The sequence below is a fragment of the Cyprinodon tularosa genome, unplaced genomic scaffold (genome assembly GCF_016077235.1).
Source record: "Cyprinodon tularosa strain WSP-4 unplaced genomic scaffold, ASM1607723v1 ctg106, whole genome shotgun sequence".
Lineage (NCBI taxonomy): Eukaryota > Metazoa > Chordata > Actinopteri > Cyprinodontiformes > Cyprinodontidae > Cyprinodon > Cyprinodon tularosa.
The window spans coordinates 1,192,934-1,208,870 of NW_024037849.1; the positions used below are offsets into that span (position 1 = coordinate 1,192,934).

General features: G+C 38.2%; 1 protein-coding gene across 1 annotated transcript; it reads left to right on the forward strand.

Annotated features, from left to right (window-relative positions):
* Positions 1-521: 521 nt before the first annotated feature.
* Positions 522-5,111, forward strand: s1pr1 (sphingosine-1-phosphate receptor 1). The gene is made up of 2 exons (XM_038286726.1): positions 522-773; positions 1,954-5,111. Exon 2 carries the CDS (start codon positions 2,076-2,078, stop codon positions 3,198-3,200), a length of 1,125 nt encoding a protein of 374 aa, XP_038142654.1. The 5' UTR covers positions 522-773; positions 1,954-2,075; the 3' UTR covers positions 3,201-5,111.
* The last annotated feature ends 10,826 nt before the right edge of the window (positions 5,112-15,937 follow it).

Genomic DNA, 15,937 nt, shown 5'->3' on the forward strand with positions numbered 1-15,937 from the left:
GGCTGCAGCATTTTGGATCAGCTGAAGGCTTTTGTGGACTTCCTGATAGTAAAGAATTACAATAGTCCAGCCTTGAAGTAACAAATGCATGGATTAGTTTTTCAGCATCACTTCTGGACAGGATATGTCTAAGCCTTGAGATATTTCAGAGATGAAAGAAGGGAATTCTAGAAACCTCTTTGTTATAGGATCTAAATGACAGGTCCTGATCAAAAATAATACCAAGATTTTTTACTTTATTATCTAAGATCAATTTAATGTATCTAAATAAACTGTTTGGAATTTTACCTCAGGGTGGATGGGTGAATGGACACTGTTTTAAAACAGAGTATTGATGTTTTCACAAACCATGGGATTTAATTGATGTATTTTCTTCTTTTATTTACTTATAAAAGTAAACTAAATCTTATAAAATATTCTTCTGATTATTATTAATTGTTGTCAGTCGGTTAGATCATTGAGTTGATGAGCAGCAGAGCAGGAGGAGGGCGGCATCATCTCCATCCTCCACCTCCTCTTCAGTGCGCGCGCGTGTGTGAGCGCGCGTGTGCGTCCTCTCTCTCACTCCGCTGATTGGACTCTTATTGCTCGCAACTCTGACTGAAGATAGAAAATATGAAATAAGATAAAAAGTTTTCTTGAGAACAACTCGATCATCTGAGCGTCGCTGCTGCAGATTTTTCTTTTCTTTTGGGGATAAAAGAGGGGAACTGCGCGTCTGGGAGTCGCTTCATGGTGATTTGCTGGGAGGATCTGCGCTCTGCTTCATTCAGGTCAGCTTTAGGAAAGGAATCAGATTTTTTTTTTTAAGGATTAAAAAACATCTCATTACAGTCATCTACGTGTTATGTTAAATGAAGTTGCATCGAGGCAGTTTGACTTTTTTATGGGAAACAAACTTCAGTGAGGGATCAGAAAAAGAGCAGATAACTGTGACTTTGATAAAATATGGCGACATTTTTCCGGTTTAAATTGTTTTTTAAAATGGTTTATAACCTTGACATAATATCATGTACTATATGGTTAAATCCGTGTCTTAATTTACATGTTGCAACAGGACAGTAGGGTTATTTTCGGTGTAAAGTTTTCACATAAAAGCATTTTTTTGTTTGTTTGTTTCATGGAGCTGAGAGACAAAAATATGATTTTTTTAAATATCAGACCCTTGCAGAAATGACTATTTTGTATTCAAACCTCAAATGAGTATATTTTATCGATCACTTAGATATTTTTTTGAAGGTCTGTGCTCTTTCTTCACATGAAATATGAGTAGCCCACCTTCCTTTGAATTTTGAGAATTTAAATATAGGCTTAGTTCATTTTATGTGAAATTTAAAACAATCATACTTTTGTTGATTTTCCCTTTGTTTTTGATACATTTATTTACTCTAGTCGTCATGTTTGAAACTAAAAACAAAGTATTTCAAAGATGAGTGATAATGTTTCCGGAAGAAGCTGATGCGTTTCATAACGTTTGAAGATATTTTGAGTTAATTCCTGAAAACACCTTAAATTAGACATTCTGGCTGCTTTTTAAGGGGAAATGTTTTTGCCTGTAGTTGGATGGGGCTCGACTTCCTAAATCTGCAGTAAGGGAAGTTTTTAATGAGCTTTAATTAACTTCAGAGCATGCCGCAGCTATTTCTGGCTTTTTCTTTCTTTTTTTTTTTTTTTTTACTTTATCCTAAATTGTTTTCCAGCTTGGTTCCCGTTTTCACTCTTATACTAGAAATTAATAAAATGCCCAGAGCGAGGAACTTTTTTTCGTTTCTTTGGGGGGGGGGGGGGGGGGGGGGGGGGGGGGGGGGGGGGGGGTTATTTAAATGTATATTGCTCTGCATGATATGAATCTGGGTGTTTCGATTAGATGGCAGTTATAAACCCATTCGTTACTCTGAAGAACCTGTTCAATCAGAGAACAATTGTTTATGCATATACTGACTTTCTCTGCAGGACCATGACCTTCACCAGCAGCAGAACTCTCTCTGCTCAACCTCAATGCGGCCAAATGACATGAGGAACTAAAGGTTGAGGACATTGCACCCCCTGCTGGACTCCACTTGCAGTTGCAGGCCATGGATGAGCCCGGTTACTCCGACCTTATTGCCACACATTACAACTACACTGGCAAGTTCCGCAAATCCACCCAGCAGGACTCGGGTCTAAAGGCTGACTCTGTTATTTTCATCATTGTATGCTGCTTTATCATTCTGGAGAACATCCTGGTCTTGACCACCATCTGGAGGACCAAGAAGTTCCACAAGCCCATGTACTACTTCATCGGGAACCTGGCGCTATCTGACCTATTGGCTGGCATTGTCTACACCGCCAACATCCTGCTGTCTGGTGCCAACACCTACAAGCTGACCCCCACACAATGGTTCTTCAGGGAGGGCAGCATGTTTGTGGCGCTGGCAGCGTCCGTCTTCAGCCTGTTGGCCATTGCTATTGAGCGCCACCTCACCATGCTGAAGATGAAGCTGCACAACAACGGAAACACGTTCCGAGTCTTCCTCCTGATCAGCACTGTGTGGATGATTGCAGCAGTGCTAGGCGGACTGCCGGTGATGGGCTGGAACTGCATCCAAAGCATGGAGCAGTGCTCCACCGTGCTGCCACTGTACCACAAGACCTACATCTTGTTCTGCACCACCGTCTTCAGCATTATCCTCATGGCCATCGTGGTGCTCTATGCCCGGATTTACGCTCTGGTACGCACCCGCAGCCGCAAACTTGTGTTCCGCAAAGTCACCAATGGTCGAAGCAGTGCCAATGCCAACAATAAGAGTTCAGAGAAGTCCATGGCGTTACTAAAGACTGTCATCATAGTTCTGAGCTGCTTCATCGCCTGCTGGGCACCGCTTTTTATCCTCCTGCTCCTAGATGTGGCCTGTGAGACCCTGACCTGTCCCATCCTCTACAAGGCTGAGTGGTTCCTTGCACTTGCTGTCCTGAACTCTGCCATGAACCCGCTCATCTACACACTGACCAGCAACGAGATGCGTCGGGCTTTCCTCAAGACACTGCTTTGCTGCACCGCCTGGATTCGACCGAAGCCCAAGTTCACAGGACCGATCATGGGAGCGGAGTTCAGCCGCAGCAAGTCGGATAACTCCTCGCACCCCAATAAAGAGGAGGGAGAGTACTCACCGAAGGAGACGACAGCAGTATCCTCAGGGAATGTCACCTCGTCGTCATAAACAGGAGACAGGGACAGGTCACACAGAGAGTTTGTGAATATACTGAAGATGCATTTGTTGTTATCTTCAGCCTACACACAGATCAGGACTCATTGGAGTATTGAGACTTGCTAAACTGGTTGAAGTGGAACCAGTGGAACCTGAAATAGTGGGAGTGAACACATTGTATGTAGTTCGTATTGTCCGTTCATTGTACTTGTAGCAACTCTGAACGTTCTGCTCCCAGTTGTAGTTCAGCGGGGTTCAGCCTCAGTCAGGACTGGGTCAGAACAGAACTGGATTCATTAGGTTTCCTCTCAGTCTTGTTGATGAAGCGGAACATTTTCCTTGGAACACAAAGTTATGGGAAACTGGGAGCACTGGGAGACGGTATAGCAGCTCTAGAAATGAATGTTGAGGGGAAATGAGCTTCTTAGATCATTTCTGTTTGAACCAGACTTTATTCTCACCCTTCAATAACAAAAAGAACTTGTAGCTTTTAAACCCACTACTGTTGGTTATTTAAGAGATTGATTCATGTAAAATGTCTTTCCTCCATCCACTATTCTTAAGAAACTCAATGTTTGAATGTCCGCATGTGAATTAAGAGCTCCGCTGCTTTTTCTCATTTTTTGGCACATAGAAAAGTTTCCAACATTTATTACAACTTTCTAGAACCAACAGAAACACTTTCTGTTTATTGCTTTTACATTTAAAATAATCATTTTCAAAGAAAAAAAGTATTTTTAGAAGTGCTGCTTAGAAGGCTTGTTAAATAATGAAAATAATACTTTTTAACTATCTTAAATTAAATAATATTAATCATGAAAACATGAACATAATACAATTTTTAAAAACCGTTTTCAGGGGTAAATAAAATTACTTTAAATTCTTACTTGGGTGGGTCAGTTTTCATTTGACCTTATTTTGAATGTCAAATGAAAATAGAATTATGAATTATATGAATTAAAACTTAAATCTCAGTAAAAAGAAATGACCCGCACAAAAAAATAGTTATGTGGTGTTTTATTCTGGTAAAATAAGCTTGCAATAATAAGTAAAAAGCACTTTCTGTGTGGGTTTTTCTGGGAAATATTCTGCCTTGAAGATCTTGCAATTTTGTTTTATTACTGCATGTAATCTAGGGCAACTTGATGCTGTTTTTAACCATACTTTGTTGGGTGAAATGTTTGTTTTCTATTATAAAGAACATTTGTTTATTCATAAACTGAATTGATAAAGAACTAGAGGTACAAATTTAACATCTCAAAAAGAGACATGAAACAGTTCAAATTTAATTGTAAATAATAAAAAAAGGCACTAGCAATTTTTCAGAGCTCCTGGATCCCAGACTACTATATGACATTACGCTGATTGAGACCTGGTTCCTGATCTTTGTTTGGGAGCCAGCTGCAACTTTGGATACTGATATTTTGACCAGTTACATATATGTAAAAAGTGTTTTTGTAAATGTTGTAGAATCTGTTTATCTGAATGTGTTTTCTATGTTTTATGTAGTTGACCTCAGATTAGTTTTACTGATTTATATGACACTAAAAACTCGTTGAAAGAAATACATTCCAACTGTTACAGAAGTACACAGAAACACAGAGGTCCATTTTGAGCCCAAATAAATAAGAGCAAAAATAAATGTACCCAAGAATTTGCCAATAAATAACATTAATATTTATGCTGCTTGGAGTCTTGCAAGGCATTGTAAAAGTAGTTTATGGCACAAAGAGGCTCCCATAGAGACTGCAGTCCGTTTCCCTGATTGCCTTTAGCGTTGGTCTCATATTCACTCTGTCAGGAGTCTGTTGGTTAGTCGGAGAGTCCCTGACAGTCCAGCCTCACATGTTCCTGTTCAATCTGTTTAACTCCTAAGTGTTTGTTTTTTTGTTAGAACTTAATAAAAGGAGAATTAGAAACACAGTTTTTGTCTGAATAATAAAAACACACCCAAATGTAAAAATATGAAGGGTAATAAAATTTTATTTATGAGGGAATTATCATATTTGCATCTTGGTATGGATTTTGATATGAGTCGTCACATCATTTCATAGCCAGGAGACATCTGAGATTTTATATAAATACTTTCAAAATCCATCCATCCATCCATCCATCCATCCATCCATCCATCCATCCATCCATCCATCCATCCATCCATCCATCCATCCATCCATCCATCCATCCATGTTTCCAGAATGAATCCAAGACCAAGACAAGAACGAATATGTACCTTAGTCCATTCAAAACCCTCTTGGTCTGCCATCCTGTTCCCACATTATGGGAATGTGGGATTATCCAAGCCTTTGGACTCAGACAGGGAATGTTGGCTCATACCATCTTTTAGTGTGTACCACCCACAGAAGCCTGACCAGCTGAGAGTAGTTTTTAACTCAAGTGTTTGAAGGACAGTCCCTTAACAAAGTCTCATTAAGTGGACCAGACCTAAAAATACACAACCAGGTGTCCTTATAGGAAAGAGGCTATGGCCTTTTCCGATGATGTACAACAAATGTTTTATTGTTTTGAAGTCAGAGAGGGTCAACGTTCTAATCTATGATTCCCTTGCTATTAAGATAGTTACCCTAGCAAAGGCCTTTGTGACTCTAAAATGAAGGTTCAATTATTTGGGTATAGTCCTTCCCCAGCTGTGGCTATTTACTGTATGAGGCATATGCAGTTTAAGGAGAACTATATTGACATGAAGCAAAGCAGTTCATTATGAGACATTTTTATAATGATAATGGCCGTGCATCTACTGAAACAGGAGAAGAGGCTGTTAACATACTCAAAAAGGCACGAAACATGCTGGCCCAGTTGAACTAATTAAAATATCATCTAATGACCAGAAGTATTGAAAGCATTTCCTGCTGTATGAGAGAACCAAGGACATAGAGGACTTGGATTTTTGGATTCAGCTCCCAATAATAGGAGGATGCTTGGTCCTTCTAAATAGATATTATCATGAAAAGGTTCATCAGATGCTTCACATAACACAAAGAAGGCTCAGAGGAGTTTGATTTTGGACTATTAGCATTTAACACGTTGTCTCCAAAGCTGCTCACAAATGTGTTCTCTGTCAAAAGCTTAGAAATCAAATGTAGACTGAAAATATGGCAGATTTAACCATTGACAGGTTGTTACCCATGCCACCATTCCCCAGTGTAGGACAGGATGATTTTGACAATTGGACAGTCACCACACGTTGCACCAGAGGAGAAGGTGCAGACCACAAACATTGGGGTGTACTTTTGTCCACAAGAGGTATGCATATTCAGCTCATTGAATCAATGTCAATATTCAGCTTCACCAATTTACTAAGGACCTGCTCAAATATTTTTCTCTGATAGAAGATCTAACTTCTTTGGACTGTGTAATGACCTAGAAGCTTAAAGCTACAAGTTTTCGAGCTAAAAGCTTTCCAGCTAGAAGCTTTCCAGCTGCTAAGAGCTAGAAGCTCTTAGCACTGGAAAAAGGATGTGCATGGCTCTTTACCTCAAACGTTTTAAAGATAGGTTAATTCTGGGAACCATTTAGTGGAGTTGTGTGAAACATCTTGGACAGCATTCTTTTGAAAGCTGCACATATCCAACTCACATATCAAGTGTTAAGTACTTTCATTGCAGAAGTGATGGCAGAAATGTGTGCAAGACCATTTATACCAGTCTCAAAAGATCCAGACAAACCAAATCTCGTCACTCCAACAATACCTTACATCCTAAAGAGTTATCTGAAGCTTTGCACCTCCAGACCTCTACTCAAAGCAATCGAAGCAACTAGTGTGTCTGGAAGACTATTTAAACTATGAAGACCATTGAAGACTAAGGACACTAAAGATTATGGAAGCAATGGAAAGGTGAGCCATTAATGATGAATGGAACATCAAAGATGGTGGCATTGTGATACTGAAAGATGGTCTTAGAAATGACAGGTCCATGGAAAGACCTGTAAGAATATTTGAGAGTAAGGACAATACAGTTCAAAAGGTATAAGTGAAAATGATCCATTTCTGATTCTAAATTCCAGGGTTTATCAAATTTCTACATTTGAACTGTTCTGATGAAAGTTTTTCTAAGCTGGACAAATAAAGATGACAGATACCTTTTATATCCTTCCATCTTCTTCTGCTCATTGCATCAGGGTCGTGGTGGGGTCGTTGCCTATCTCCGGCAATCTATGGGTGAGAGGCGGGGTACACCGTGGACAGGTCGCCACTCAGTCGAAGGTCAACACACAAATTTTGATTTGCTTTTCGCATTTCTAATTAACCTAACAGTCAGGTTTTTAGGCTGTGGGAAGCCGGAGTACCTGGAGAGAACACACACATGCAAAGAGAGAATATATAAAGTCCCTGTAAAATCTATGGGGATGTAGAAAGAATGATGCGGTACATTCACATATGGTTAGGCAGAACCATCTTAGTGGAACATGAATAAAAGGAGTTATTTTATACAAGAGTACCGCTACCCCCCTGTGGTCACATATCGGTGCTGCATTAGAGTGTCTAATGTCATACCTCTTTTTCTATCTGTCAAATGCTGATCTGTAGCAGAAGGGATACTTAGTGCTGAAGCAGCCAAAACTTTAACTAAAACCTGCTCATTACGATCACAATATTAACATTATTAAAAAGCCACTCTTCTTTGACACAGGCACACAGGGAGATCAAATAGGACCTTTGGGCAGCAAAATGTCAACAGCAGTCCAAAAAAACCCTGAGCGATCACTGAAAGTGGGTTTGGACAGAGACGACCTTTGGGTAAATAACTCCAGCGTCAGAGGAGTTGCTATATAAACAGACTTGAGCATTTAGCAGCATTTGGATCAGTTTTTCTCTTTGAAATCAAATGGATCAGATTGTGCTCTTGACGTTGTCTCACTGCTGTGAGTACATCTAATCTGTGCTTTTCATCTTGCTTGTTTAGAAGAAATACATCGACTCATAATGAGAGAAAGTTTTAGTTGTTCTGCCGTGATCTAATTTAAAAAAAATAATTTTTCAAACAACTTTCCAAAGGATTTTTTTACACAGCACTTTCTAATAAAAAAATGACAATACAGAAAATAGAGATTAAATATTTTGTGACCTCAACCATGCACCCACAAGTTGATTAACCTCACTCCTGCTTGTCTCTGATTGGTGGACAGGGTGGACGACCGCTGCCAGGTATGTGTGGTCAGGTGAGTCAACTTTAATACATCCTGTAACCTTTCTGCAAGATTTTCTTTGGTCAAATTCTAAAAAATAAGGTGATTTATGTATGATTAATAGTAAAATATGACATAAAGGTTAGAAAAACTGGAATCAAAACATAAATTGCTGAGGTCTCTATCAGGAATTAGGCTTTTGTGTTTTTTTGACAATTTTTTGACAAAAATTGATAAATTTATTTAGCAGTGTTTCACAATATTACACACAAGTTTTTTTTTAGTTTAATAATTATAAAACATATTAAATACAAAAAATTATTTTCCTTTAATTTGAAAATTATAACAAAATGTCTCTTAAAGTTTTAAAGTTACCCATGCCTGAACAAGAAAAAAAAATGTTTCTCAAGGTTGATTCAAAAAAGCTTGATAGAACCAGTGGCGATTTCTCATTGAATACTAGGGAGGCAAAAGCTCCCCCGTACATTTCATAAAATTATCAATAAAATATAATATATAATATATGATATGCATTGTCAAACTTCATAAAAGTATTCCTTAAACAGCATTAAATATGCCCTAAAAATTCATTTGTATATTGTGCATAAATCAGCTATTGACCCCACTCTCTGACACAACCACCTCCCCAGCTCTGGGGCAGGAGGTTGCTGCCTGTCCATCTCTATGAGAAATCCCTGTTAAGGTTTGAACCTCGGTCTGTTGAGGAAAGCAACAATAAAGTAAAGCACTAATTGGTTAACAAAGAAAAATACGTCACTTCCAGGGAGACTAAACCTCTTATGGGCAGGGGCGGGTCATGAAGCTGGCAGCTTGATGCTGATTGGCAAACATACCTAAGAATTTTTTAAGTCACAGCGAGGAAGTTTACCTCATGAGTCAAGAGGGAAAGTAGACCTAATCCTTCATTCAAAACCGTCATCTGTGTTGAACTCTTGCCGTATTTCTGGGGTTTATTATTTCCGAGCACTTCAGAACAGCTATTTTCACTCGTTATAGTGATGTTTTTTATGTGCTTCAACATTTTTAATACAATATGTGATGTTCAAATTGAATTAACACCATTCAGCCTCCCCTGTTTCAGAGAGCAGCAGCCACCACTGCACAGGACTAGTCAAAGTAACCCTTTTACTCCAGTGTGATAAAGCCCTTAATAGAGGAGGAATATGACATGATCAACTATGCTCATTTTTCTTTACTTAAAATTCACCAGCAAATGTTTTGGCACTAGACTGAGTGAAGCGGCTTTTGCAGTAGAATTTTTACAGGATTAATTATGGCAGATAGTGAAGAAGGTGATTGTACAAGTCTTGCTTTTATAGCTACCTTAATACCCTTTATACCTTAATTTTTTACAAAAATAATTTTAAGACATTTTAATAAAAAAAAAAAAGTATACTCTCAACACTGTTGCCAGTACGTCTGATAGCATATATATCAGGCATACTATGAGTAACTGTAAGTACCTTGTGAGTCTACCATATTACCAGTAACTTGCAGGTGGTCTGCATAGTGGGATGATTTGACCTGGAGTCTTTCTACATATTTTACGCTGTTGTTGTGCAATTATTCCCATTTGATAATGAATATTTATTAAAACCTGAATTAGAAATTATAATTAATAATGTATTATTCCAATCAATATCATCCCCATAGAAAATACATTTTTATGCTTCAATTCACAATTTGGACCTTCAGTTAACAATCATTAACTCAATGTTCCAGCTAATGTGGATGTTCAAACTGGTTGTGGACTTGTTTAACCACTTGCAAATGTAAACAGTTTTAATCTATAAGTGCAAATAGCAATTATCAATCATTGACCAAACCAATTATATACACTCACTGGCCACTTTATTAGGTACCCCATGCTAGTAACGGGTTGGACCCCCTTTTACCTTCAGAACTGCCTTAATTCTTCGTGGCATAGATTCAACAAGGTGCTGGAAGCATTCCTCAGGGAGTTTGGTCCATATTGACATGATGGCATCACACAGTTGCCGTAGATTTGTCGGCTGCACATCCATGATGCGAATCTCCCGTTCCACCACATCCCAAAGATGCTCTATTGGATTGAGATCTGGTGACTGTAGAGGCCATTTGAGTACAGTGAACTCATTGTCATGTTCAAGAAACCAGTCTGAGATGATTCCAGCTTTATGACATTATCCTGCTGAAAGTAGCCATCAGAAGTTGGGTACATTGTGGTCATAAAGGGATGGACATGGTCAGCAACAATACTCAGGTAGGCTGTGGCGTTGCAACGATGCTCAATTGGTACCAAGGGGCCCAAAGAGTGCCAAGAAAATATTCCCCACACCATGACACCACCACCACCAGCCTGAACTGTTGATACAAGGCAGGATGGATCCATGCTTTCATGTTGTAGACGCCAAATTCTGACCCTACCATCCGAATGTCACAGCAGAAATCGAGATTCATCAGACCAGGCAACGTTTTTCCAATCTTCTATTGTCCAATTTCCATGAGCTTGTGCAAATTGTAGCCTCAGTTTCCTGTTCTTAGCTGAAAGGAGTGGCACCCGGTGTGGTCTTCTGCTGCTGTAGCCCATCTGCCTCAAAGTTCGACGTACTGTGCGTTCAGAGATGCTCTTCTGCCCACTTTGGTTGTAACGGGTGGTTATTTGAGTCACTGTTGCCCTTCTATCAGCTCAAACCAGTCTGGCCATTCTCCTCTGACGTCTGGCATCAACAAGGCATTTCCGCCCACAGAACTGCCGCTCACTGGATGTTTTTTCTTTTTCGGACCATTCTCTGTAAACCCTAGAGATGGTTGTGCGTGAAAATCCCAGTAGATCAGCAGTTTCTGAAATACTCAGACCAGCCCTTCTGGCACCAACAATCATGCCACGTTCAAAGTCACTCAAATTTTCTTTCTTTCCCATACTGATGCTCGGTTTGAACTGCAGGAGATTGTCTTGACCATGTCTACATGCCTAAATGCACTGAGTTGCCGCCAAGTGATTGGCTGCTTAGAAATTAAGTGTTAACGAGCAGTTGGACAGGTGTACCTAATAACGTGGCCGGTGAGTGTATATATCACTCTATCATCAAACTATTAACTTGAAAGGGAATTTTCCAGCACTAACTTTTAAGGACAGTAGATAACTTATACAAAACAATCACCAACACATTTCACTTCATCTATGCTGAAATGTATTAAACACAATATTTTCCCTGTTACAAGAAATTATTCAATACAACACACAAACTACTAAGAAAAGAAAACAACAGCAGTCTCTAGAAAAAAATTATCTAGGTTTAGTTTAATTCCATTCAATCTGATCATCAATCAAACCAGCAGCAGGTTATAATCAGGTGAACAGTTCTCCGGACATGTGCGGGACTGACTGGCATTTTACAGTGCTGTCCCAGTATTCAACAAAATGAGACAATGTCCCGTATTTGACTGGATCAAATTAAAATTTATAGGTGGGCAATTCTGGAAATGTTGGTATCCAATCTGATACAAAGTATCAAACCTGATACACGGTCGGTATTGTCGATATTTATACTGATACCTTTTATATTTAAGCTTGATGCATCATGAAACTGTTAGCAAATTTGGTGTTTTAATGATTTTTAAATTGTTATTACAATTGAACAATGCAACATTAACAAAACAAGGTTTCAAAACATTTTAAAACCAAATTAGGGAGCTTTAAGGGAATCTGCTACAGTCACTGCATATTGAAGAGGGAATAAAAATATTGATCTTTAAAGAGTTTTTTTCCAATATTAATACCAACCTTGGTATCAGTAGTATTGATACTAGGATCAATCCACCCACCTCTAAATAATAAAGGAGCTGCAGTCTTTACACGTCGAGTCAGCTGCAAATTAAAATGACTGTTTTATGATTGGCAGGCTTTAGAACCCAGTAAATAAGCCAAATATACTGTGCTTTTTAGATATATAGGAATATATATCTTGACCTCTGAGACAGAGCAAAAAGATCAAATGACTTCCTGCAGTTCTCCGCTTCCACATTCACTGCAAAAAATGTTAATCTAAATAAGCCACTCCTTCTGAAAATAGGTGATTTTTTTCTTGTACTTAGGTGGTATAGGAGACTGTTTGAAAATTGAACAAGACAATTAACATTTTAAAATCTTATTTCATTGGCAAAACATCTTATTTACCTACTAAAATTAAGGGTGAATACACTTCAATTAAGACATTTTTTTGTTATTTCTATATCATTTTTGCAGGGTTCCTGTTGCTTTTTGTAAATAAAATGTTAAAACTCAAAAAAAAAAGAAAAAAAGATATATAGTAGGAGCGATGTTCCTCCTAAATTATCTTAAATTCCCTTTGAAGCCTTGTAGCCACCCTATTAATTGAAACAAGTATTTCCTTACTATGAAAAACATTGAGTAGAGTAAGGGTTATGTATTTCTGTTGTGCTTTTTTTGTTTGTTTTTTTAAATCATATTAGGGGTAAATAGATGTTTGATCAATGATCTGACTCTTTATTACACTTGTAATTAGCTCTAATTGATTTTTCATGTTATATATTTGAATGTTTGATTTAGAGTTGCTTCAAAAACTATGCCAATATTTAGACATTTGCTAAATAGAAAACCTAGCAACTCCTCATTCATGTTAATTATTGATCATTTATAAGAATGATTTAGTGTTAGCACTAATTTAGCATATACTACTACATTGCAGACAAACCTGGGATTCTGGTGGATTATGAAATTTCAGAAGGAGAGACAGCCCAAATCATCTGCCTGCTTCCCATTGACTATAGCGGAGGGCTATGTCGCCTCTTTAGAGGAGATGCCAGAACCCCCTTCAAGGTGATGACAGCTACAACCTATTCCTGCACTTTCAATCTGACATCATAGGAGGTGCTGGGAGAGTCTATGGTGGGCAGCACAATCAGGCTAAGGTGTGACTACAGGCTCCAGGATTATACCTCTGTCTCCAGTGACACCAAACCGGTGACCGTCTGGGGTGAGAGTTTATCAGTCTGTAAAGGCTTCTTCAGAAAGAGAGTTTACATTTAACCTATGTTTCTGAAACCATAAAGTAGTGCATTCTCCTGTCTCATGATATGGGGTAGGAAGTGTGGTTTTTTTTACATCGTAGGGTAAACATGAAAGCACTTTAAGTAAGATGTTTAATAAATTTTAAAAAATTACCAAAAATGTTTGGATTTTAGACACATGTTTTAATATGAAATAGCGTAAAAACAATTTTTACTCTGCAGGTACCAGACCCAGCCCCCATCTGTCAATCAACCGCCGTTTGTTCTCAACTGAAGACATCATCGAGGTGACCTGTGCAGGAGGAGAAAGAGAGTCCCCTTCCTCCTGCACTTTCTATAACCCATATATCATCGCAGAGGGTCCCTGCATCAGAAACATTACATTAAAAAATCTCATCAAATACATAAAACCCAGCGTGCTGCATCTTGTCAACCTCACCTGCACGTATGACCCAGACGAATTTCTCGCCATCCGCTCTGAGTACAGCAACCAGCAGCCACTTATTGTTGTTGGTATGTCTGCAGTTAGAAACAGAAAATATAAGCAGCAAATCATAAGAAAATATCATCACCTTGTAGGTTCTTTGCAGGCATAATGGCAGTAATCTGCAGGTATCTAATGAACCACTTGTAGGTACTCCCTGTTAGTCCATTAGCCTTTAAGAAGCCCACAATAGCCTTAGAGTCTCTCTTGTTTTGTTTGTAGGAAGTTTCAATCGTTTTTTTTTGTGTTTATTGATGAATAATAAATGTTAATTTTTGTTTATTGATTTGACTGAGACAACATCCCTTCACCTCCCAAGTTTCTTTGCTTTCAGATTCCTTTAAAATTTCTGTTTGGATGTCTTTAGATACCAGCTTAGTTACCGGTACTTCATCTGTCGATTGTTTGGTCTCGATGAGTGACGATCAGCTGGAAGCATTCAGAGAGCGGACATGGAGGTCGTCCGCTGCCGATGGAACCACCATCACCGTTCAGATGACCAACAGCAGCCTGAACATCCAAACGACCTGCACTGAGAGTCTGAACAAAACAAAAGTGATCTGATCCCATGGAGAGAGTTGAGGAAGAAACCTTTTTTAAACATAGGATTAAATAAAATCTAAAGGTGTATTGACTTCTCTGCTATTATCTCTATTAAATCTGTTGTGATTTACAGTAAAGCTCATGAAAGCAGTCATTCTGAGTTACAGTCAATTACATTTTTGCTTTTTTTCCCTTGCAAAAACAGAATCAAGCCTCTCAAAGTCCAGCGAAGATTCGTGCAATTATAATTATTTATAATAAAAAAACTAGGAAATAAAAAAGAAGCAGGGCAGAAAAAAAAATCCAAAACAAGGATAAGTGGAAACTCAGGATCCAGCCAGGCTGGTTGCAACAACAGGAAACATCTGATGCTAAACAGCGTTAATGAGCAGATTAGAGAAAACTTTTAGAGTAAGAGGAGCAGAGACACCCTTTTATACAGCATGTTTGCTGAGAGATCAAGCTGCTTTTCACATTGAGAATCGAAGGGTGTCGCTAACCGTTTGTGTAACAGTTGGTTCCTTTATTGGTTCTGGTCGTGCCCAGTAGCAAGAAATGTTCTCTTTATTGAGGCTGAGTGTTTCTACTCAGCTATAGTGTACCTCAAGGCACAGTCTTTGGCCACTATCTTTATAAATAGCTTCCTTTGGGCACAGCGTTAAACAGATTGTCACTGGGTTCCATGGATGATGATTTTTTTCCCCCCCTAAAGGAAACAGCAGCAGTGTTTGTTTTCAGGCTTTCTTCCTTCAAATTGCACTTGAAGTTGCTTTAAATATGCCATAAAATTAGGGCTGAGGCGATTCATCAAATGACCTATAAAAAGTCCTTAAAGCTAAATTTTCCAATTTGATGCGTCATTTAATTCACATGACTGCATACTGGTGCCCTTGTTTTATAAGGGAACACATGCTTCTGTTTACATTCACTGTGACAGAAGAATAGGAAAAGAATGAGAAAAAAAGTCTCAGAAGCCATTAGTTTTGAACCCAAAGTGCTCAGTTTACTGCTGGTCTGCATTAAAAATAACTTTGCTGTAGACCAAGGCACTTCTTAATTAAAAAAATGCCACACCTGTCAAGATAAAAAGCTCATGAATAACTTTAAAATATAGAAGCCTGTTTGTTTTTAAGATGTGGAATTTAAAGACATATTTTTGAAAGACTGTTCTTTGTTTTGCTTTTCTTTTTTACTTCTCGGCACGGACATAATTATAAATGAGATCTTAATAGAATATTTTCCTGGTAAAAGAAAAGTTGAAAAAACGTTTATTGACCATTACCAATAAAATTAGACAATGATATCACAGTTCAGAGAGGTTTTTATCTATAAAAGCAAGACTTAAGCTTAAATAACTTGGAATGAGGTTAAATTGGCTTAAAAAAAACAATGTAGAAAATTTCATATGTGTTTAAACCAATTAAAAATACAAATCGAAGAGGTTCATAAACCATCACTTTAAAAAATCTTAATAATTTATCTTAATAATTAATCTGATATCATTACCATTTAAACAATAATTTATTACCGTCATGTGATAATT

What these genes read in the sequence shown, in the direction of transcription:
- s1pr1 (XM_038286726.1), top strand. Translation starts at nt 2,076, where the DNA reads ATGGATGAGCCCGGTTACTCCGACCTTATTGCCACACATTACAACTAC.